This window comes from Gossypium raimondii, chromosome 9 (assembly GCF_025698545.1).
Source record: "Gossypium raimondii isolate GPD5lz chromosome 9, ASM2569854v1, whole genome shotgun sequence".
Taxonomy (NCBI): Eukaryota; Viridiplantae; Streptophyta; class Magnoliopsida; order Malvales; family Malvaceae; genus Gossypium; species Gossypium raimondii.
In genome coordinates this window covers 38,996,801-39,021,590 of record NC_068573.1, presented here as the reverse complement: position 1 = coordinate 39,021,590, position 24,790 = coordinate 38,996,801, and the positions used below count along the sequence as shown (strand labels likewise).

At 30.4% G+C, this 24,790-nt stretch overlaps 3 protein-coding genes across 3 annotated transcripts; all 3 read right to left on the bottom strand.

Moving 5' to 3' along the window:
- Positions 1-688: 688 nt before the first annotated feature.
- On the bottom strand, positions 689-2,880 carry LOC105799559 (homeobox-leucine zipper protein HAT14). The gene is made up of 5 exons (XM_012630191.2): positions 2,466-2,880; positions 2,079-2,388; positions 1,576-1,895; positions 1,412-1,491; positions 689-1,321 (listed from the first exon to the last, which is right to left on the bottom strand). Exons 2-5 carry the CDS (start codon positions 2,347-2,349, stop codon positions 1,072-1,074), a joined length of 921 nt encoding a protein of 306 aa, XP_012485645.1. The 5' UTR covers positions 2,350-2,388; positions 2,466-2,880; the 3' UTR covers positions 689-1,071.
- A 15,973-nt stretch (positions 2,881-18,853) lies between these two features.
- Positions 18,854-21,042, bottom strand: LOC105799558 (uncharacterized). The gene is made up of 2 exons (XM_052621126.1): positions 20,875-21,042; positions 18,854-20,528 (listed from the first exon to the last, which is right to left on the bottom strand). Exon 2 carries the CDS (start codon positions 20,477-20,479, stop codon positions 19,235-19,237), a length of 1,245 nt encoding a protein of 414 aa, XP_052477086.1. The 5' UTR covers positions 20,480-20,528; positions 20,875-21,042; the 3' UTR covers positions 18,854-19,234.
- A 1,733-nt stretch (positions 21,043-22,775) lies between these two features.
- Positions 22,776-24,344, bottom strand: LOC105799557 (peroxidase A2). Its single transcript, XM_012630189.2, has 4 exons — positions 24,029-24,344; positions 23,719-23,910; positions 23,462-23,627; positions 22,776-23,371 (listed from the first exon to the last, which is right to left on the bottom strand). The coding sequence occupies exons 1-4, from the start codon at positions 24,269-24,271 to the stop codon at positions 22,953-22,955; spliced, it is 1,020 nt and encodes a 339-aa protein (XP_012485643.1). The 5' UTR covers positions 24,272-24,344; the 3' UTR covers positions 22,776-22,952.
- Positions 24,345-24,790: the final 446 nt, after the last annotated feature.

Genomic DNA, 24,790 nt, shown 5'->3' with positions numbered 1-24,790 from the left:
TGTTATAGATTATTGTTTTTACTTGTGCGATTTATGAGTTTATTGTTGTTACACCCTTATGCCATGGTAATTCTAAGACGCCATGTCGACTTAGGTGGTTTGATAGGCAACACTGAAATGTCACTAAAAGAATTGCCACATTAGGTCACAACTCTCCAAAATTATAAATTTTAAGATAGTTCCATTCTACTCACACCCTACTATTTTTATGATAATAAAATATAATTTTACTATTTTAATAGACTATATCTTAATAATTTTTATGATAATAAATATATAATTTTACTATTTTAATAGACTATATCTTAATAACTTTTAAATGATTAAATTAATTTTTTATCATTTTTAAAAGGGTCTGTATAATTTTACCTTTATTAATTTAAAACTTTATAAATTTTAAAAAATTTTCCGACCAATAACTATCCTAACCCCCCTAACTACCCCGCTACCCACATCCTAAATTAAACGTATGATTGAACTCAACACAAAGACTATCATAACTCAGACCCACACTATGTTAATAACAATTAACTCAATGTTAGTGAGATCATTATATAATTACTTTGATAACAATGAGATGATGAAAACTTTGTAGCACTATTAATCGAAAAATTCAATATCAATATGCGTTGAGATGGTAAAAAATATTAGAAGAAACTTAAAATTTTTAAAAATATAATAAAATTAATGAGTAAAAAGAAAAATCATTGTTTTTAGGTGTTAATGGAATTTTTATTAAGTTTTAAAGAAATAAGTGGACAAGGAAAGCATTAGAGGACATTAAGCCCTGTTCAAACAAAACAGGCAACTTTCTAACAAAATTTCTGCCACATCTTCTCCCCCAATTCAAAACAAAATCTATCAAAAACACAAAATCTCGTTTTTCCCCCCACCACCCATCATATGAAAACTGCTACAGACAAATTAAAAGAAAAAAAAAACCCTCCAAGCCAAAAATATTTAACAAAAAAAAAGAGGGTGGTCACATCTTTGGACTGGTCGGTCAAATCCAATGGTTTCACGAGTAGGCTTCGGGGCTGGGGCACGTGGTTTGAGGGAACAAAAAAGGGGTTATCCACTAGTCTTAGTCAGTGGTAGGAGTCCATTTTTGCCATCGGCGGTGGTGGAAGTAGTGGCGACACGCTCACACGAAGGACACATAGTTAAGGTGGTGGCAGGCAACTGCATGTAAAATGGTTGAGAAGCTTTCAAAGCTCTTAATTCTTGCAGTTCCTTTTGTAACCTCCTGTTTTCCTCTGTCAGTGTCTCGCAACATCGCTTTAAATACTCGCAATCCACTTCCGTTTGCTTCAACTTTGTCCTGTTTTCTCCCATTTTATTACAGCAAAATTATTTAAAAAGAACCCAAAAAAGTTTTCATAATATTAGAAAAAAAAAACCATTCTTATACCTTGCTCTCCTGTTCTGAAACCAAACTTCTACTTGGCGAGGTCGAAGGTTCAATTGCTTGGCCAAGGCAAGTTTTTGCTTCTGAGCCAACATTTTTAAACAAGCAAATCAATCAAAAAGCTTAACCCTAAATGAAAGAGAAATATTTGGGGTTTTTTAGCTTACGGGATTGAGAGTGTTGTGTTCTTTGAAACTTTCTTCGAGAAAAGCAGATTGTTCTTTAGACAGCCTGAGTTTCTTCCGAGTGGAACCATTGTCGTCGTCGTCGCTGGCTCTTGAGCTACCCCTTTCAGTTTCCATTTCCACCTCTCTCTTCCCTCTGCTGCTCCCATTTCTAAACCCGAAATCTACCTGGAATGAAGACACTGCACTATTCGGAGATGACAGCGCCGCCCCTTCCTCTGCTTCCTCCCCCAACGCCACAACCGCCAACCGGTTCACGTCTAAACCTCTTCCCCGTCCATCCGATGAACCCGTTTCCATCACTAATGTCACAATTAATGCAAAACTACTTATATATTTTCCCCAAAGTCCAACACAACCCAGATTTAAATAATTTATTTTGGCCGCAAAGAAGCTTTGATACGTTTTCTTCCTTTTATTATCAGAACCCAGAAAATAAACAATAACGTGACGTAAAGAGAGGATATTAAGTTAAAAAGACTGACCGTTATCAGTGAGCCAAGGAAAACGAAGCTGAGAAGAAGGCTGGACGCGAGGAACTGGAGAGAAGGGAAGAAGATCTAGCTGATGAGGTGGATCTGAAGAAACCCTTTTGTAATCTCCATCTCCGGTAGCAGCTTCACCTTCAAAAGCGTCCACCTTCTCTTGTAACCTGAGCCCCATACAAAACCCTAAATCCTTGCTTGATAACTTTGGGGTTTTATCAAGAAATGAAAACGACTTTGAAGGATCGCCCAAGCTCAAAGCCAATTCCATTAAAACCTTTTTTTCTTCTTCTTTCTTGCAAAGACAACCCTAAAAAACAACAGCAAAGACGGCTTTGAATATCTCTTTTTTCGTAGTGTTCTTTTGGTTTTGAAAAGAAACCCTACCCGATCTTCTTTAATGTAAAGTTATAGACACACACCACCTCCTTCCTTGCTATATGGTTCTCCTTTCTTACTCTTTGCTTTGGCTTGTGCCAGTTACGATTGAGCGACAAATCCAAGATGACAAACACACGTGAATGTATATAAATATAAACTGGTTCATACACGAGACAGAGAGAGAGAGAGACAAATGAGAATGAGAAATAGATATTTTCCAAGCAAGCAATAAAGGCAAAAGGGGTTAGATTGATTACAGTATATTAACAAATGGAATTTGAATAAATTTGACTTTTTAAAGAAATGAAAAAGGGAGAAGATGACTGATGACTGACAGAGAAAACATGAGGGCTTTAAACTGCTCTTTTCTTTTATCGGCAGCCACAAGCTTCCTTTTTTTTTCCCCTTGTTTTTCAACGACACGACGCAATCCATTTATTATTTTTTTAGTTTTTATAAACAAAATTAAAAGATAACACGTACCCGTAAATATATTATTCATACTTATCAAATTAATAAAAAATTATAATATAGCTAAAAAAATAGAGAATGTTAGTGAATGATTGTGTTGTCACCAAACAAGGGCCAGAAAATCATCATCAACCCAACATGAGAAAATGATTTTTCATCCCAATGGCAGAGATCATCAAAATCTTTTCTTTTAGACCCCCCCCCCAAACCCAAACTTGTTTTTACTAACCCCTTTGCCTAACTTCATTTATTTTCAACAATTTATAAATATAGTTGAGTCATGATGGTGGTGATGATGATGGTGATGATGATAAGAGGAAATAATGATTAAAAAATGTATGGTTTAACAAACACAATTATTTAGCCTTGTCACTGTTTGCTGGTTTTGTAGTTTTCACAATGATGACCAATTTAATTTAATCACAAGTTTGCAGGTTTCCAAGTAGTCAAAAGAACAATTCTTCCAATGACGTAACTATAATGAAGTGTGAGCCCTCCTCCATGGCCCTGGGAATGGGGCTGGCTGACTAGTTGTGGGGATGAGCCTGCGAACGCTGACTCTCCAACTACAACAGTGCAACTTTACCAGTTTCTCAATTGGCTCCCCAATGCCCTTTCTTTTGAACACAGACGAAATCAAAATGAGTAGTTTCATTTCATAGTCAGATTAGATTGGCATGAGACCATAAAAACTGCTTTTATTGATTATATATCTTCAATCCCAGCAGACAATGAGACCCTCCCTCCTTTTGCTATAGAATTGGTCCTATAGTTTATAACCTTTTTCCATTTAGCTTGGTATCTTGGATTAATGGCTTTAAGTAGACTATGAGGTGATAAAATAGTGTAAATAAACATTTATATTATTTTTAAATTTTATGATAATTTTATAATTTAAGGTTATTTTTTTAAAATATAAAAATTGTTTGAAATTTAGAAAAAAATATGAAATCTTTTTATAATCTTTTACAATTATTTAAAATTTTAAAAATAATGGGGATATAAAGTTACTAATTTTTAATTTTCTCAAAACTTTGATTTTATATTATTTAGTAATATAAATTAATATAAATTAAAAATGGTAAAACTATTTGAATTTTTTACTTTTACAAAAATTTTATAATGTTTGATATTATTTTTAAAAAATTTAAAATTCTTTTATAGTAAATAACAATTATCAAAGGTGAATATGATGGGACACACAAACGATTTGTCCCGAAAATGAAAATTTTAAATTTAATCCTCTTATAAATAAAGAAATTATAAATTAATATATAGTAAATTTGTATTTTGTCCTCACAATAATAATTTCAATTTAATCCTCTTATAAATGGATAAATTACAAATTAATATTATAATAAAATTGCACTTTGACCTCTTAAAATAAAAATTTTCAATTCAGTCCTCTTATAAATAAAGAAATCATAATTTAATATATAGTAAAATTACACTTTAGTCCCTTTAAAATGAATTTATTTGTTTAATCCCTTCAAAAAATAACAAAATTATAAATTAATACATAATAAAATTATATTTTAGTCTATGAAAAAATTATAATTAAGTTTTGGCCCCTGCTAAAAAACTTATGGATTTGCCCCTGACAATTATGTGCTAATTGAGTTTTAACTCAGCTGTACCATTACTACTACAATAACCAAAAGGAGATGAGTGCAAACACACTTATACGTTCTAATTTCTAGTTTAAGAGTTAAGAAAAGATAAACATTAGATAAAGAACAATTATGTAAATTCAAAAAATATATATGGTTCTCAAGAAGAAACAAAATATCACTTTTAATCTTCTAAAAGTTTTTGTTATTTTTCTTATATTTTCTTAATTTATTTAAACTATTAGAAACTTTATATCTTTAAAAATTCTTAATTTAATTTAATTTGTTTTGAAATTTTCAATATTCCAATGTCAGTTAGCTCTATTGATTAAGTTGCTGTATATAAAACAAAGTATTATAAGCAATATAAAAATAAATTAATAAAATAATATATTAAATATAAAATATTAGTTAAACAAATTACTTGGATAGCTAAAATAAAATTAATAATAAAATAAAGTTTTAACTAATTTCTAAAAGTAATAAATACTAATTAAATAAATCTAACATCATAATAGTAAAACAAAGGGCAATGTTCTTTTGTATCTTTTAAGGAGTTGGACTTTCCTAAAAAGACCCACAATTGGGTATCCAATGAATATAAGACATGATTGATTTTTTTTTAAGTAAATCCAACAATTTTAGAAATCCTATCATATGTATATACGGATAAAATTACATATTTAAAATAAAGGTGTGTGTTTAAAAATAATATATAACAAACAATGAAATGTTTGGTTGAGTGATAAATTTAAGGTTTTATTACTCTAATTGGCGCAGGTTTAAATTCATCGTATTAATATTTTTCTTCGTTTTTGTTAAAATAAAATGGTACTTGTTTTAATTACGGAAGAAAATTTCTATAATTTCCTGACCGAGTTGGTAGCTGGTTAACCCGTAATACCAACTCAACCAATGATTTTATTAATAGTATTGATACAATTGATGGAGATAATAAATTGTGCATATTAAAAACATTAAAATAAATCTTTGTTTGAGTGATATATTTAAGGTTTTTCTAATATAATTAGTGTATGTTCGAATCCCATCGAAGTTTTTTTATTTTTACTAAAATAAAATATTAAAACACCTTCAAATACTATGATTTATTTTAATTATGAAATAGCATTTTTATATAATTTTTTAATTAAATTAATATCCAATTAACTTATGGCACTACTCACTTAAAATTTATTAATAATATACATAATATATGTGTAACACTTTAATGAACCAAAACGAATGTGTAATACATTAACATTTATACAATTAAACAAAATTATATATATATATATATATATATATATATATATATAATGGTAGGACAATTTAGCGGTAGAATGGAGGAGGGGAAGTATGATACATAAGAGGGAGGTGGTGGCCCCACGCGCATGGGGTGGGGACGGAAGAAGACACAGATATAGAGAGTGATGTGCGTGAGCAGGTGAAGGTCAGATATGTCATGCTTTAGGGATCATTGCAATAATTGAAATCATGCAGGCTTTAATGATAAGTTTGAATTTATTTATCGTTAAAATACGCCTTTAATTACTTATATTCTATAAATCTTTTAGAATTTAATCAATATACTTTTTATTTTTAAAATTTCAAAAGTTATTTACTTCAATAAAATTATATTGTTAAATTCACTGATATGGTATTTTGTAATAAAAAGAATGTTTATTTAGTAGTCATATAACTAAAAGAAAAACAATATTTGATAAGCTTGAATATAACAAAAAAATTAACGATATTAACGATTGAACTTGTATTTTAAATCCTAAAAGTAGACGATTGAATTCCTTGAAATAAAACTATAATGATTAAATTCCAAATGTAAAAGAGTACAAAGACTTGGATTATATATTTTAACGTTTATTTATCTATACCCGTGTATAAAAGTTAATTTGATATTAATTTAGATAGAAAATAATTAAAAATTACTCTTTTTTATAAAGTAATCAATATTATTTTAAATGTATTTTAATTTTTATATTTTATATAAAATCTATAAATATAATTATATTATGCGATTTGGACACATATCATCGTATTTTTTAAAAAAGTTTAATTTTATTAAATCAACTCAACTTATATTTTTATTACTATAATTTTTTTTTATAAATATATATGTTATATAATTTTTTTTCACCCTATTATAAGTCTTATTTTGTTCGAAAAAATAACAAGTGTCCTTAGACGAAAATACTACACTCAAGCCCTAGATCCAACAATCTCCCACTTGCCTTAATGAAGTAGATGAATTATGTTTCGTATTCCTATGTCCCTCCACATGTTTCCCATAGAACTCTCAAGCTAGTAGAGTTCTGGTAAAACAAATCCCTAGGGTTTGTCCTCATATGCGATCTTTGACTATGTCTACCATTCCATCAAACACTATTGTCTCCCTTATGTGTTTTGCCATTATGTGGTTTCTTTTAGGTTTAGCTATATCCGCACTGTTATAGTGTCATAGCTTTTTCGTACCTCATAGTCGGCCCTCCATAGTGAAGTTAGCAATGTAACCCTTCTTGACACTTATTCACACTATGGACCAGTCGTTTAGGATAACAGCATAGTCTAATGTTGATTTTCTCTAATCCCAACACATTTGGAAGTCGAAATCAGTATATCTGATAGGAGTAAGATCTCTTCCGGAATACACAAGCATATAATCCCTCGTTCTCCGTAAATACTTGAGTATATGCTTACCTGCTTCCCAGTGCCTTGGTCATGAATTCGTCTGATATCGACTTACCAACCCTACTGCAAAACATATATCTAGGCATGTGCACGGCATAAAATACATGAGACTTCCTATTGCCCAAGCGTAAGGAACCTTTCTTATGTTTTCTCTTTCTTCCGCTATCTTAAGATAATCCTCTAAAGAGATATGAAATCCTGACATAGAATGTTGGTTTCCCTTCTTCGAATTGGTCATTGCATAATGCTCCAATATCTTATCTATGTATGAAGATTAAGATTGTGCTATCACTTTGTTCTCTCGATCCCTTATGATTCAAATACCTAGAACAAAATTAGTTTTTCCCTAGTCCTTCACACTAAATTGTGGTCCCACTAAACTGTTGAGTTAGCCATAGTTTAACCGATGACAGTGTTCCTATATAATTTCCAATGAGTAGAATGTTATAGACATATAGAACGAGAAAAACCACATTTCTATCCCCTAAACGTTTGTAAACACAAGGTTCATCTACGTTTTGCTCAAATTCAAAATTCCTGATCACTTGATCAAATCTTTGATTCCATATATTCGATGCAAACTTTATGCTCATTTCTTTTAGCCATATATTCGATGGGTTGCATCATGTAAATGCTATCTTCAATATAACTATTCAAAAACACTGTCTTGACATCCATTTGTCAGATCTCGTAATCGAGAGCTGCTGTAATGAATAGTAATATGCGGATTGACTTGAGCATGGCAACTGGAGAGAAGATTTTTTCATAATCAATATATTTTTTCTTAGTATAACCTTTTGCTACAAATCTGGCCTTATAAGTTTCCACTTTTCCATCTGTATTTCTTTTCCTCTTGTAGATTACACCCTTTGGGTTTTATCCCTTTCGGTAAGTCTACAACTTTCCACACTAAGTTGAAATACATAAAGTCCATCTCAACTTTCGCAGTAATTTCCTAGAGTTTGGAATTAGCACTCTACATCGCTTCGTCATATGTGAGTGAGTCATCATCTTCCTGTTCGACAGACTCAGTGTTAAAAACAATTCCTCCAAATTGGAAGAACTCAAGCCTATGAGACACTCTTCCATTGTCACAAAGCTCCCTATGTTGTTGATCGTTTGCAAGTCTACTATTAGGAGTTGGTTCTGGAACCTGTTTTCGTAGGGTTTTGTATATTTTCCGAAAGCTCCTCAAGTACCTCATTACTCCGAGGTTTGAAGTCATTTATGTAATTTTTTTCATGAAAAGTAGCATGAGTTGATACTACAATAGTTTGCTCTTTTAGGTTATAAAACAAACCATTCTTTATTCCCTTTGAATATCCTACAAACATGCTTAATTCCATCTGTGAGTCCAACTTCCTCGCATCTTTATCCAATATGTGGGCCGAGCATCCCCAAATCCTAAAATGATTAAGATCCGGCTTCCTGTCATGCCAGAATTTGTATAGGGTTTTCAATACTGCCTTAGTTGGCACATTATTTAGAATATAGCAAGTTGTTATATAGTGTATCCTCAAAAAGAGATTGGTAACATCGAACATACCATATCTAACAACATTCGATTCTTCTCTCTTCCACGCCATTCTGTTGTGGAGTGCCTGATGATTAACTGGGATAGAATCTCATTATCTATGAGATACCCTAAGTACTCATCAAATAAATACTCACCACCTCAATCAAACTAAAGTGCTTTTATGGATGAACCTAGTTGTTTCTCCACTTTCGCACGAAACTCTTTGAATTTATCAAAGGTTCCGCTTTTGTGATGTATCAGGTATACATACCCTTATCTAGAATATTCATCAATATTAATGTGAATAATGAAATTTTATTAAACCAAATTGTTCCAAAAATTACAAGTGCAAATGACGAATAAACTACACTTAAGGTACTAGACCTTAACAGCTTTTTCATCCATGGGCTTTATAGAAGCCCTAATCTAGGCTTTCAAGTGAGCATAATTGAAGTCGTTGAACATAAAGGGTTAATGAAACTGAAACACCTTTCATCTCAAAAGAAAATCAATGACATGATCTCCACTTAATGTGTCAAGTGAATAGCTTTGGTACAAAAATGTAAGTTGTTGGACTTTTGCTTGTTAATTATGTATTCAATTATAATTGGATGAAGTAACTACTTATAAAAAAAAATAGAAACGAACACCAGGAAATTGTTCACAAGTTTAAAAACACCCTATGTATGTAGGGTCTTCCTTAGAGAGTAATTAACTATTTATAACGAGTAAAAGTAGTGATTTAGTTCACCTCACATACTTAAGTTGCAACCTCACTTTCATAATTTGATTTAAATTAGTCTCTCTCTAATTCTTTCCCCCTGAAAGTTTAGATGTAAACTGGTTGACTCAATCAAGTTTACTTACAAAATTTGCACCTAAAATAGTTCCTAAATGAACAAGTATTGTGCTCTCTAATTCCACTCATTAGCCTAAACAAGCTCTGCAATATATAAAATTTAAAAGGCTTACTGAATTACAACAAATTATAATAACTTATTCCACTAAAATTGTAACATCCCACACCTGACTCGGTTGTTGGATCTAGATGCGTGATGTCTCATTATGTTGTCGAAGTAACTTAGGCTAACTTATTTCTATTATCATATCATTTAAAGCATAAATATCATTCATATCAAAACAATCATCCATTTCAAACACAATCTTACTTTCATAGAATATAATAATTTGATTTATCAAGTTATGGCCTGATACTAAGTCAATTTAGGAGTTGGGACTTGAATCCAAACTCAATTATCAAGTTTCAATCATGTGTCTCAAGACAGGAGACTTCTTGTCTTGTCTCGAAACAAGCTTCCATTTATTTTAGGTATTTTTACTTCGAAATTAAACTATCTCAAAACATTAAAAATTGTGTCTAAAAATAATTTAAATATTGACATAAATTTTTTTGAATAATCTGATAACATTTTTCATGATAGGAAAGTTGCATTATTTTTATTACATGTTTTGTTTTTATGTTTATTTTATTTGGACAATAATGATGCTAAAATCTCCACAAGTTCATTCGACATTGCATTGCAAAGAATAGGCACATTGACATGTGTATATATGATTAAGTTGATTGATGAAAAGTTTAATATTTCTATTTAAATAATTGAGAGTTTATTTCAGTTTTACTCAATTCAATTTCTATCAAATTAAGGGTAAATATCATGAGTATTAGAGAGGTATGTATACATGTGAAATGGGTTTAATTTTGGAAAATATAAGAATAAATCATTTCACACAAAAAGATGGTGCACCAAGTCAATTGGCAACCCACACTCTCTCTTTTCTACTTAATTTTCCGAACTTCTTTCGAAAGGGACCCCTTTGCCCTAGAAGAACGCATCAACCTAATTCAAGGAGGCTGCTTTGTTTTTCTAACAACTTTCTCCTAATTTATTTAATCACCACTAATGTATAGATTATAATAACAATTTTTCAAAAGAAAATTAGAGTAAACCATTAAATAGTTATTTTCGTTTGTCTCTGGTTATATTTTAGTTATTTATATTTGAAACATTATGTTTTAATTATTTACGTTGTCGTTTTGTTGCAAAATGATCACTCTATTGTTAATATTTGTTACCTCCCGAACGACAGTTTCACATGGAAGTTAAAATGACTTTTAAATGTCAACGTGGATATCCTGCCAAGTAAATTAGTTAATTTTTAATTAAAAAATTTAATTAATATTGATTTTTTTTTAAATTAATTAAAGTAAAATGTTAATTTGGTTTCCCAAAATAATCAAAATCAATGCATCGAATTAATCTTTGAACTAGAAAAAAACCGTTGATCCCCTTTTTCTTTTAGTTCTCGTTTCCATTTTGACTGAAAAAATCATCAATTTTTATAGTAATCTTTTTTAAAACGAAACAGTAGAAATCAAATTGAGTGCTCCATCAATAGATTAGATATTTTATTCAAACTGAAAGAACAACGAATTGGTTCAATGGAGAGTCCAAAAATGGATTACAATAAGTAGTGAGTTTTTTTTTTTTGTTCTTTACCTAGGTTTTGAGTTTAGATATTGTGATTTTTTTTTGCAAAAAGGTGACCCATCTTTTCATGTTTTTCTGTATATCTGACAAACAAAAAGAAAATGTTTATGTTTGTTTATTTGTGTATTGTGGGCAACCACAATAGCAAGCAGGTATAGAGGTTTGTGTGTCCATTTCTTATTCTTTTTCTTCTCTGTCATTCTGCTCTTCTCTTCTCTGATGATAACAAAAAAAAACCCCATATGCTACTTCTTTTTAAACAGGAGAAAATTGGGTTTTAAGGAACAATTTTGTATTATATTTTCATAATAAAAATTTTAATTGTTCTCATCCTAGTTGGAAATCTACGTTGGCATTTAAAACCCATTTTAACTGTCATGTCGAACTGTCATTTGGGAGTTAACAGACCTTAACGACAAAGTGACCATTTTGTAAGAAAACAACAACGTAAGTGACTAAAATGTAACTCGAGACAAACAAAAGTGACTATTTTAGTAATTTACCCAAAATTTATGACTTAATTTAAACTGGTGTATTCTAATTATATCTTTAAATTATTGATGCTATATTAATAAGGTCCTTTCGTTATTAAAATTAGTACTCGAACTTATTCACTTCTCCCAAATTAGCACTTTGAGTTTTTTTTGTCCCAAATTGGTACCTAAACTTTTTCTCAGTCAACTAGTTTAGTACTTTTTTTTAACGTTGTTAAATCTGAAACAAGTGACAGAATAGGATTATGATAAATGGCATGATGACGTCTTGATAATGTCATAATCTATTTTTCTATTTCACTATTTTTTTTCCCTTTTCCCTTTTTCTTTTATTCCTTCCCATTTCCATTTCCATTTTATTTTTTCTTTTCTTCTTTGCCTTCTCTAGATCGCCTCCAGCATACACCACAACTGCACTTGGGTGTTGTCATAGCCGCTAGCATGAATTAAATATTTTGATGTTAATTGTTCAAAATTTATTGGAAAAAAAATTGTTGAAATTTTATTTTTTATTTTTGCAGAAAAGAAGGAGTTGCATATTTGAAAATAGAATATAACATGTTAAATTAGTTAATATGAATTAAATGAGTTAAACTTCCCTTAATTGCCAATGGTTAAGCGTTTGAGTTAGTACAAAATATTCAATTTGAATAGAAATAATGTCCTAAAATATAAATAATAAGAAATTCATATACTTAACTAGTGCAAAATAAATTACTTTAACCATGTATAATTGTAACTATCACACACACATATATATAAAATGAGAAGAAAACATTATTTTTAGAATTTATACTCTTTTTTTAAATTTTTTAAGGTTTGATTGTTAATACTCAGTGACTATTTCTCTTAACATATTTTCTATATAACATATATTACTATTGTACCAAATATTTATTAAAGGAAAAAGGATGAATAATCGTATTGGCATGGCCGTAGAAAAGAAAGAGTGTTTTATGGGATAAAAATAAGGTAAATAAAAAGAAGAAGAATTTTGGTTGCGTTGCGTGATGCGTCCTCCTTGACTGACACTAGGCCAATCAGCAATGGCATGCGGCCTCGATCTTTTCTTTTACCATTTACCACTCATAATTTAAATTACTACGTACAGCTGTAACAGGCAGGACCATTCATTAATAAATTTATCACAACAATATTTTAATTAATTTCCATAAATAAATTTATCATTTATAACATAATAAACATATTTAAATTAAGAACAAACATAATTATTAATTTAGTAATTTACTTCTAAACACAATCAGTTCGTGTTTAGTATAAATAGAAAAAGTCACGTGAGATAAACGTGAGGGAGAAAATGATGATGGACTGGACTGGCCATAGAGTTGCTCAGAGTTACTTATAAATGACTTGAGCAAAAGGGAACAAAAACTCGAAATATATATATTTTTTAATATTTTAATATATCCAGAGGTTCATGAATTTGCATTACTTCATTTTTATTTTTGTTGCTTATATAATTATGTTGTTAAAATGAAATTTGCAGATATTAGAAAAATCGTCAAATAATATTATACCAGAATTGTGATACTTTTTAAAGTAGTGAATATAGTGATTAATTTATCGTGTTCAGTAAATTGATTAAAGGAAAGATACTGACCACTAATTTTAAATTTACTTTATATTTAACACGAGAATAAAAATGCCTTTATTATAAAATTGTCATACTTCTACCAATAATAGTAATAACGTTAATGGAAGTTAGGGGACCTATATAAGGGCTTGGGGCTTTAGCCCCAACATTTTGATTTTAAAAAAATTTAATTAATCTTTGAAAATTTACATTTACTTCATAAAATTTTAATTAAACTTTGAAAAAATATTTCATCAAACTCTTAAATTTATTTAAAAAATTACTAGTGTCGATGAGAGAGATTTTTCAAAAAAAAGAAAAATTGAAATGTGTAACTTTATGTCACTTCACAAAAAATCTGAAATTCATTTCAATCATTCATAAAATAATAGAAAGGGCGAATGGGGAGTGGGGACAGAGTGCAGTCTCCTAAGCAGACAACGCAATCATTTGTACTTGAAATTCTAATAGCATGTTAGGCCTTGCTTACTTCAACTTTTTTCTTTTTGGGTAAATTAATTGTATGTTGGAAATTGGAGGAAATTACAAAAGCAATATTTCGTAAAACACCCACATCTATTATTATTTAGCTTTGCTTCACCCAACAATTAATGATTAATTATGTGTTTGGAAATAATTTATTAATAGATTTAAATTAAAAATTATATTATATTCATAAAAAATTTTAAAATATTAAAAGTTATTATATTCATAAACAAATTTTAGGATAAATTCAGCTGAAAATTTGTTTTGTAAATGGATTAATATCAATTTTATATTTTAATAAAATCATAAATTATTAAAATTTGTCTAGAAAACAAAATTATAATTTTAAATAAGTAATTAAAATTTGGAAAAAATATATTAAAATATAAAAATTCATAAAGCAATTAAAATGTCTTAATATTCTAAAGTACTAAAATATTAAAGTTAATAAATTAAATGAATATTTTAAATTATTATAAATTATTTACTTTAAGACTTTTTAATAATTTAAAATATTATGAATTTCAATTATTTTTATTTTAATACTTTTAATATATTGTATCAAAAAATAAAACCTTTAATAAAATTTAAAAGGAATATTATACCATTTACAAAAAAAGGTAAAAATATTTATTTAATGAATATTTTTAAAAATTTTAGGATATTTTTAATAATGTTTTGTAATTTTCCAAAATTTGGGATTTTTTTTTAAAATTTGAATTTTCTTTATTTTTTATTTTTATATTTTGAATTATATGTATTTTTAGATTATTTGCAAAAAAAGCAAGGGAATAGGATTTGAGACGTCATATACGAAGGAAAATAGTTAAAATATTGGTTGATTTTCCTTATATTTAAAATTAGAGGAGTATTGACGGTTCCAAAGATGATTGGAGGCGTGCAGTTTAACTTGAACCTCACGTTCACTTACTAGTTTCCTTTCAATTATTTTGCTGGGTGATTGGATTTGGAAATCATACATTTGTTGGTTTGACTTGGTAAAAGATTCTGGGAAGGGCAGTGCAGCCCTAAAAAGAGTGGCCTACACACCACACATTTGCTTCACCTCTTCCATGGTCTAAACTTTGAAATCACCATCTATTTTTCTATTTTCTGTCACCAAACCAATGATACAAGGAGAATGTGAGTTTGAATTTCGAATCCCAGTTTGAGGTTCATCAAAATATTATATTATAATAGATTAAGTGTTCATTTTTCTCAACTAATGAATCAAAATAATTAAAAAGTAAGATAATTTTCTAAAAGAGATGATATTGAGATTATTCTTATATTTCAAAGATAAAATTACCCGCTCAAGGTAATATTTGATATCCAAACATTAGAGTCTTATGTTGAAATCTCAAAATATTATATACTTTTAAGCATTTTTATGCCCAGAGTAAGCGATGGAGATTTTCCAAAAATAAAAATAAAAGAAACTCTTTTAATCTATAAATTAATAAATAATAAAATTATGTTTTGATCTTAAAAAAGTTTATAATTAATTTTTGGTTTCTCTTAAAAAAAGTTTAGATTTACCCCTGAATAAGAGGGTTTGAACCTGTATCAATCGTGTTCAACCAAAATTTTAACCGCCTCTCTATACTAGCATAACAAATAATGATTATGGTGTAAGTGCAAGTAGTGCAGAAACAATTGTTTTAAAGGTTGATAGCTCATCAATTATAACAAAGTGGTGAGTTAATTAAGTTGATCACAAAATCATATGGGATTAATTAGCTGATTAGTAATGTGATATTACAATCCTACATTATTTAGATTTTGAAACATTAATATGGTCAACCTTACTATGTAATTATTATAATCATAACAACTCTACATTTTTATACACTATTTACTCCAATAATGTAAAACATTACAATCTAAAATTATTACAAATATCATATCGTAAAAAAAAACCAATATTTTTATTTTATAATTAAATAAGTATTTAACTTTAATTTGCACTAAATACATCATTAATCTTTATAACAGGAGAATGAAAGTGGTTGGATGGAGTGGCGGTTCACTTATTATTAGAATTGATAATAGATCGGATTGAGTTGGGTTGAGCTTGTTCAAGTAAAAATTTAGGTTTGTTTTTTAAGATCGGTTCAGCCTGATCTAGATAAAAATGTTAAAACTCGAGCTTGATTCGACTTGGCTAATATTAAAATTTTTGTATTATTTTCATATAAAAATAAATTTAAAAGTATAATGCACTAAAAATAATAAAAAAATGTTTCCCAACAAATGAAAAAAAAAATTATACTTAAATAACACTAAGTTAGGTGCAACTTAGCAAGCAAATATCTCTAAAATAGTAGCAAAACTAATAATAAAACAAAATAGTAACAATATAATAGCAAAACAATGAAAAAAAAGTAAAAATTAGCACCAATTTTTTTTTTTTTGCAAATTCAAGTCGAGCCTGGGCCAAAAAAGCTTACCTAAAGCCCGACCCATTTTCTAATTTTTTGTTCAAATTTATTCTTCAGGTCTATATTTTTGCTCAAACCCTCCCAATTTTTGAGCTAGTTTTTGGGTCGGGCCAATCCCGACCCATGATCAAGTCTACCTATGATTAGGTGGAGAGCAATTGAGAATGGATAATTTTTTGAGAAGAGAGTTGAAAAGAAGAATACGTAGTGTGTAGTGTGTATTGTGTTCGTGAATTGTTGCATGGATGGAGACAAAATTTAATACATGTATAAGTGCTACCTCACAATGGGATCTGATCTTACTTACATTGATAACATGAGGTTGACATCTAACAAAATTGTGGTAGAAAAACAAAGTCCAAATAATAATGTAAATAAATTGAAACCTAAAATGCCAACAGATGTGTAATCCTTTGTGGTATTCAAAACTATAATGGGGTTAATAAATGGGTTAGACAACATGATTAAGCATTTAGCCATGCTTTCCTTTCATTATCATAATCATCATTTCTCATGTTCCATTTGTCTTCCCGGGATGCTGAAAAAGCATGGGACAAAACACCCTTAATTTACTGTTTTATTGGCTAATTATTCTTTCCACTTTCCCCCAAACTTTGAAATTTAATCTCCCTAATACTTACGTTTCTTTCACATTGCGTGTGCTTAATTCAAGCTTCAATATTGTCTTCCTATTGTTATCCTCCTAATAACAAGAAAGGTTTGAAAAGAATATAGATTGTATTTCGGAAGTCTTTAATTTATTATTAAATAAATTAATTTAGTCTTTATGCTATTAATAAAATAAAATAAGTTCAAATTATAATAGAATTAATACTTACTGTTCAGTTTAATTCTAAATAAAAGATTTCATTTATAAAACATAAAAAAAAATCAAAAGATTAATTTTGTTAAGTAGTAAATGATGTTTTTAATGCTTAAGGGTCAAAAATGTCCTCAATAAAAAAATAATATAAAAAAATTAAATAGGCCCTCATGAAACATGAAAAAAGTGTAATCAATTGAACTCTCAATGATCCAAAATAAATCAATTGGCCTCAGGTTAACCTATGGCTAATGAAAGTCACCAGAAATTACCACGTGGCAGTATGCTGGGTGGGCATGCCACTTTTGCAAAATTATTTTAGATAAGTGCAAAATTAAAAAAAATAAAAGTTATAAAAGAATTATTAAAAAAATTCTAGGGTGTATATGAAAATTTTAAATGTGCAAAAACTCAAAAAAAAATATTGTTTATTAAAAACATGATATCAATATTGTTGAAGCATTCATCCATTCCCCGCAGTCTGGAGCCGATTCAATATCATTGTGGCATTGGCTGTTGAGATCAAATAATCCCAAGAATCCGGAATTTCCTTGCTAAATTCATCTTTAAAAAGTTCTAAAATGTATATATAAAATATATATTTTTACAATTTTTAATAACTAATAAATTTTTTTGAGTTTTTTCACATTTGAATTTTTTATTTACATTTTAGAGTTTTTTTAAATCATTTTTTTATAATTTTTGAAGTTTCTTTTAGTTTTGTACTTATCCAAAATAAATATGGACAATCATTTGTCTAAATTCATTTTATATGCATATTTTACTTACTTTTTTAAAAAGCTTTTATTAAATTTTTTTTTTGTTGACATGGCATGTCCATGCCTACAGACGCCACGTGGCATTTTTTTGAGGTTTTCTTCAGTCATGTTAACGAGATTAACAGTCAATTTGGTCAATTGACGATTTTCGGAAGGGGTCAATTGACTTTTTTTGAATTACTGAGGGTTCAATTGGGCGCCTTTTTTTCATAAAGGCTCAATTGATTTTTTGATTTTTAAGGGTTTTTTGAACCCTTAAGCCTATTTTTAAACAATAAATTTTAACTATATTACAATTTGCCCCTATTTAATTCTTTTTAATAGTAGAGGGACTACTTTGATCAAGTCCTTATAATGAAAAAAGTTCTAAGATACCTTCACAAATTATGTGTAGAAGTAAAGGGGCTTTTTGTGAACTTAATTATTAGGTTTACTCGATTTCGTAATAGAGCCAAAAGTTGGTATGTTGAGTATATGAATTCCGCATTACAAAACTTCATTTACAATAGCGAATTCATAAATAAAGATAAATGATATCATTTCATTGACATTACATGATAGATGAAAAAGTAACATGACCTAAGACAAATAATTTAATTACTATTTGTTAGTAATTAACTTTTAATAAAGGAATATGTAAATAATTACCATGAGATAAAATAATATCATATTAGGAGAACTGATTTTATCCTAAAGAAATTCCAGTGAGTTCATCATCATTTGAATATTTTTTAGAACAACAATAATCCTCTCAATCACATTTTGAAGTTTTAAATGTATTAAATTAAAGCATTTACAAGTCAATTTTCTTTTTTATGATTAAGGGTTTAGAACACTAATTAAAATTTCATTATTTTGTAATTAAAATAAGAAAAATGAATAAACTATAAATAAGAGTGGAGTGCCAACATCCGGCTTCCAAATGATAATTGTGCGAAGCTTTGAAAATAAAATAGAAACTTTGGAGTTGAATAATAATTGATTTGGAAAATTAGCATAAAGGAAATTTTAAGAGAAAATGAGTGGTAATAAACTTTGGTCGATCAAAGTCCACATTAGTGGAGAGACCTTAAAACAATACAGTTGTAGGACACAAACACATCATCCATGAGTGAAATACAGATAAGAAAGTTGGGGATGAAAATTAACAACTTTCCCAGGCCTTCTTTGCAAAACAATTATTAAAAACAAGATTATCACATACATTGTTTATGTACATGGAGAGTAAAAAACTAAAGATGGGTCCTCCTTTCTAGCTCCCAACAAATTTGTTTCTCCAAGGAAATGATGGTAACATTTTGATTCACATCCAAACTATAGCTGAATTCTTTGTGAACTAAACATGGTCCTAGTTCAGTCGTCTCCTTCTATGTGCTCGAGAGTCACCGCTGTCAACATCTGAAACTCTGAAACTATCATTTCTCCTTCTGGAAGATGAAGCCGAAAGTGATACTTCGGAGTCTATTTCCACAGCAGTGTCCATTTGACTCTCTGAGTTTATTACAGCAGCAATGCTTGAGAACGAATCTCTATCATCCACCTGGGGTGGCTGCTCCTGGTTTCTTCCCACCGCGTTGCTTCGGAGATATGCTTCAACTATCCTTTCTGTTGAATTCAATCCAGATGACAGAGAAGTAAATCTTGCAACTCTTCGTAATTGTGATTGTCTTTGACGGAACAAAGAATGAACTCGGGAGGACATAACATCAGTACCATTTGTGCTGCTAGGCCTCAAGTCAACATCATCAAGGGACACAACTGTAGTTTGCTCTCCACGCAATCCCCGAGATGTCAATATCCTGTTAAGGACAGAATCAGTTATTTCTGTCGTTTCGGCCTCCCTTGGTGGAGTCAGATCACGGGTCAAATCAAATCTGCTTCCAAGTCGGCGAATCATCTCCTCCACTGGGAGATTTAAAGCAGTCCTTTGAATAGTTTGCCTCCAGCTCTCCACCCGCCGTGCATTGGGCCGAGGAGGGATCTTAAGACCGGAGTCCTCTTCTGGCTCAAGGTTGACTTTCCCCCTGCCATAAATCGGGGTCAGAGTTTTAATTGTCACCTCTTCTTTACAAACAGGACATTCTTTTGCATCAGAATGCTTATGTAATGATCGGTAGAGGCAAGACCAGCAAAACAAGTGACCGCAACAAGTTACGACAGGTTCCCGGGCCAAATCCAGGCATATGTTACAATCAAAGAAACCCACATCATTGCTAACTCCCTTCTCAACATCATCCTTGTTTTCTGAAACTTCATCTTCCAATAATCCATTGGTATTCTCACATGATTTGGGCACATCACTCGTTCTTTCCTCTGGAATGATGCTGCCCTCACCTGCCTGTAACGTACTTGCATTGTCCAAATTCACCATGAACTGATCCAATTCCACAGATAGGTTCTGAGTTGCAGCAGGAAATTGAACCTGCTGCCATCTCCACCGTCGACGCCGAACAGCTTCTCTAATCCTATTGAACCGATTATTAACCGAAGCATCCCAGCCCAAACCTTCATTAGACACTGAACCTGACCCTGTCTCAGGAGTAGGACCCAGATTCAAATCCAGGTTCATTGTATCATGCGTTTCCTCACCCATTCCAAAAATGCTCCAAACAACCTTTATTTTCGATCCCGGATAATGCGTCCTTATAATTTCCACAAGTTTTAAGGTACCCAGATAAAAAGGAAAAAAAAACCTTTTAATTTAACTTACGATTAAAGAAAATCATCCCACATAACCACAAAACTAAACCCAAATCATCAGAAACCCTAGATTTTGCCCTAAAAACTAATAAAACTCAAATTCAAAAACCTTTATCACACATATATATATCAGGATCCCGGATCAAAACCCAAATCATAACTTCCCAAATTGAAAGAAACCTAGGTTTAGGTAATCAAACTAGTGATTATAAATACAAATAGAAAAATAAATATGGAAAAATTATAGGAAAACTGAGACTTATAGAAGAAAAAAACGAGATGCCTGACTTTAACAGCTGCCAATCTTGACCATGGCTTTAAGTGCGCTGAGCCAGTTAGATGGATGGAGCTGTTTCTGTGTTAAGTTGGGTTTGAGTTGAGTCGCCATGGACTGTTATCTTCTTGGGTCAGCGATCTTTCGTCTGTTTTAGAGGAAGATGTGCAGTATATTGAAAAATAAATAATACGGAAATTAAAGGGAATTCATTGGATGCGACAAAGTAGAGTGATGATGGGCCGGGCCGGACCAGATAAAATTTTAGGCCCGTTTTCTAAGCCCAGGCTCAAGCCCATCTTGATATATGAGTCTAAAAATTTATCCGAGTCCAGCTCGAAAGAAAATTACTAAGCTTGAGCCCAGCCCATATTAAATATATATATTTAATATATATAAAATATATATATTTGATTAAAAATAAAAAATATATATTTGATTAAAAATAAAATATATATTTAATATATAATTTGGGCCGGGCCAGACCCGGGCCAAAAAATTTTACTCGAGGTTCGGCTCATTTTCTAAATGGGCTTCATTGTTTGCCCAAACCGATATTTCGGGCCTATATTTTTACCCAAACCCTCCCATATTTCGGACAGGCCGTCGGGCCGGGCTGAGTAGCCCAACCTATGATCAACTCTACAACAAAGTATCACATATCTTTATTTCTAGTTTTTTATCCCTCACCAAATTTGCTCCAAAGATGATTTATAAAATATAAGTTAAAAATTATTTAATTTATATTTAATTTTATTTTTAAAGTAAATATAAATATTTTATATTTAAAATAGTGAAATTAACTTAAAAATTGCATATAAAAATATTTTTTCTAAAAATATCATAGAATTATCAATTGTTTATTTATTTGAAAAATTGGTAGTTTTTAAATAAATATTTATGAAAAAGACTTTTTAACTTTATTAAATAATATTGAAAAGTTATAAAATGAAGCTCATTATGTTAAAATAAATCTAAAAATCTAAAACAAAATTAATATAAAAAATCGAGTATCAAATTGAAGCAAACCGAATTATGATGGATGGCTCAAAAAAAAAAAAAAACCCTACTGAAATTGTCCAATACATTTATGCACACTCATTGTTCGAACATCTCTTAGTGTAGCACTTGGGACAACATGTTTCATTCCTTATTCGAACAACATTTCCAGACAACATGTTGGGACAATTAAAGTGTAATACTTTTGTTGGCATTTTTTACTTGGTTCATCTTAGTTTTCGATTATCAAATGATTCTTGGATTGAAGCTGCAATTATTTCTCTTAGATGGTGAATTTAATTTCGAATGGGAGAAAAGAAAAGAAAAAGATTGATTGAATGAAACATTAAATCAATTTTTTTTTTGGAGATTAATACTAATCAAGTTTATTTTGAATTTTTAAAATTCAAAATATTTATAAAAATTAAAAAAAATTCTAAGGATATATAAAGAAACTTAAAATCTAAATTTTTCTAAAATAATAATTTTGGGACTTAAATAAATAAATTAATGGTTCAAGATTATTATATTAAAGTATTTCTTTTCTTATTTTACTTTGAATTTTTTTTTCAAATGTATATGTTCACTCGATTCAATTCGATTCGACTTGAATTTCATTTCACTCGACTCGATTTGAAAAAACTTCAAATCGAGTTAAGATGATAAAATAAGACTCATGATCAACTTGATTAACTCAAAATTTTTTCACTTGATTCGATCGAATGGTCACCTTTAAAGATGGTTTCTCAACTAGGGATATAATTTATCTTTATGCAAATGATTTGTATTTGCACGCTAATTTAATGTAAAATTATTTCAAAATAAACTTAATCTCATTTTCAATAGATAAATCACAAATAAATTTTTTAAATCAATGAATAAAAAAGGAATTTAAATAAATTTAACATAACATAAATGAGTAGTCATAAAACTGGCACATAATTGATTAAAGTAACTTCCACAGACTACAAACAAACATGACGGGTTCCCATTATTTTGTAAATATTACACTTACTTTGATTCTTTATAGACAAGTACTTTTTTTTTTTTTGGGGGGCGAGATAATATTCATAAGGAAACAAACATAACTTGATTAACTTCCATTAACTTTCTTACAATCTGATCTGATCTCTCCATTGCTTCCTGTTAAAGGGCTGATATTCCCCATATTTATCATTGACTGAGCAAAGCTTTGGAAGAAGGCAGTTTGGTTACTGCTGAAGGTGTTGACAATGGAGATGGTGGGAGCCCCACTTGTGGAAAACAACTCTTGGTCAGATTGAAGAAGGCCCTGATTGTTTTGAAGGTTTGTGAAATAATTATTATCGAAAGTATCGGGAGTGGTGGGATCAAGATTCGCCACATTGAATCCGCTCCCTGATTGAGGACATATCTGCTGGAGTGTTGTCAAGTAGGATGAATTGAGTGTGGGGTCAGGGTTGCCTGTTCCGCTGAAATTGTATAGCCTGCTGCTGAATAATCTGCACTGCGCTCGTCCGAATGTGTGCGCACCTACATGATTGCAGATGCCAAAATTTTAATGAAACAAGAGAATCTAATGTCTTGAGCTACTAACTAGAGAAGATTTGAAAAAGTTTATACCAGATAATGCCACAAGATCATTAGTGTTAAGCCCCACTGCAGTGAACTTGGCAGTGATGTTGGTTAAGCTTTCAAATGGTGTGGGGATGGAGGAGTTGGCTCCTGCTTGGTTTGCTGTCAAACTGTCCCTTCTCCCTAGTAGTACTGTCCATGAAGGACCCCCTTGCTTCAACCACAACCACACGGTATGATTGCAAATGACGGTTAAATAATCGAGGTTTTGTTGATATATGTAAAATGAGTTTATTTAGGGTTACCAGAGAGACGGAAGCTTCAGCAGCGAGGGCCAGAATGTCAGCACAAGAGACAATGCCAGGACAAGAATTCTCGAGAGCAGTTTTGATGTTATCAACAACGTTAAACCCTCGAGTTGAGTTGGTATTGGGTGCTGCATCTTTCTCGCTCTGTATGTTGGCGCTGTTGTCTAACAAGATGGAACCATCACATCCCTGTCGTAAGGCCATTTAGATTGATTACTAAAAACTCAAACCACTCCAACAAAATGATATTCATAAAGAAAAAAAGAAAAAAAGTGAGTGAGTGAGTGAGTGAGTGAGTGAGTTTTACATTGACAAAGCAATCATGGAAATGGAGACGAATGAGGCTGGCACCGATCCGAACATCAGATTGTAAAGCCTGCTGAATAACTCCCCGTACGATGCTGGAAGCATTGGGGCACGTGTTATCGTAAAATGTAGAATTCAATTGAGCTTTGGATCCAACAATTAATAATATTATAGAAATGATTAACAAGAAAAAGGAAGCATAATTTGCAATATTTGAAGGCAACATTGTGGTTGATGACTTCATCTTCCTCAAATAGGTTTATTAGTCCGTGAATGCATAAGATCTTCCTTTTAGCCTTTATATATACTGCTAAACTTTCGGGCGCCAATCTCTGTTTTTGTTTATATTATATATATTAACTTAGTATGTAAGGATTCATCACCAACTTGAGGGCATTCTTTTTTTTTTTTTTTTTTTCTTTTATGGGACCAATCTCTTTTCCTCTCACTTTCGCGTGTGTGTATGCATGCACACAATTAAAAGGTCTACAGTATCTACATACGTGTATTGTTTCACCGACAACTCCATTCATAAAGAAAGAAATAGTTTTACGATAAAGTTAAATGATGAAAGGGCCGGGGGCACATAGTCTTTGCAACCCTGTCAACAAGTTTGTTTATGACGAAAAGGAAACATATGGTTAAATCCAGAAAGGTTTCAATGTACATCACAAGCATTTAAACAAAAAGTTTATAAAAATGACTGAAAAATGTTAAACATAAGTTCTTAAAGTCAATAAAAGTTGGTAAATTTAAAGGCTGT

Excerpts from the sequence above, each read along its gene's own strand:
- LOC105799559 (XM_012630191.2), bottom strand. The coding sequence starts at position 2,349 with ATGGAATTGGCTTTGAGCTTGGGCGATCCTTCAAAGTCGTTTTCATTT. Across the intron at positions 1,896-2,078 it reads TCCTTGGCTCACTGATAACG|TGATGGAAACGGGTTCATCG; the intron begins GTCAGTCTTTTT and ends TTGTGACATTAG. Across the intron at positions 1,492-1,575 it reads AACACAACACTCTCAATCCC|AAGCAAAAACTTGCCTTGGC; the intron begins GTAAGCTAAAAA and ends ATGTTGGCTCAG.
- LOC105799558 (XM_052621126.1), bottom strand. The coding sequence starts at position 20,479 with ATGGGTGAGGAAACGCATGATACAATGAACCTGGATTTGAATCTGGGT.
- LOC105799557 (XM_012630189.2), bottom strand. The coding sequence starts at position 24,271 with ATGAAGTCATCAACCACAATGTTGCCTTCAAATATTGCAAATTATGCT. Across the intron at positions 23,911-24,028 it reads TCCATGATTGCTTTGTCAAT|GGATGTGATGGTTCCATCTT; the intron begins GTAAAACTCACT and ends GCCTTACGACAG. Across the intron at positions 23,372-23,461 it reads TGATCTTGTGGCATTATCTG|GTGCGCACACATTCGGACGA; the intron begins GTATAAACTTTT and ends GCAATCATGTAG.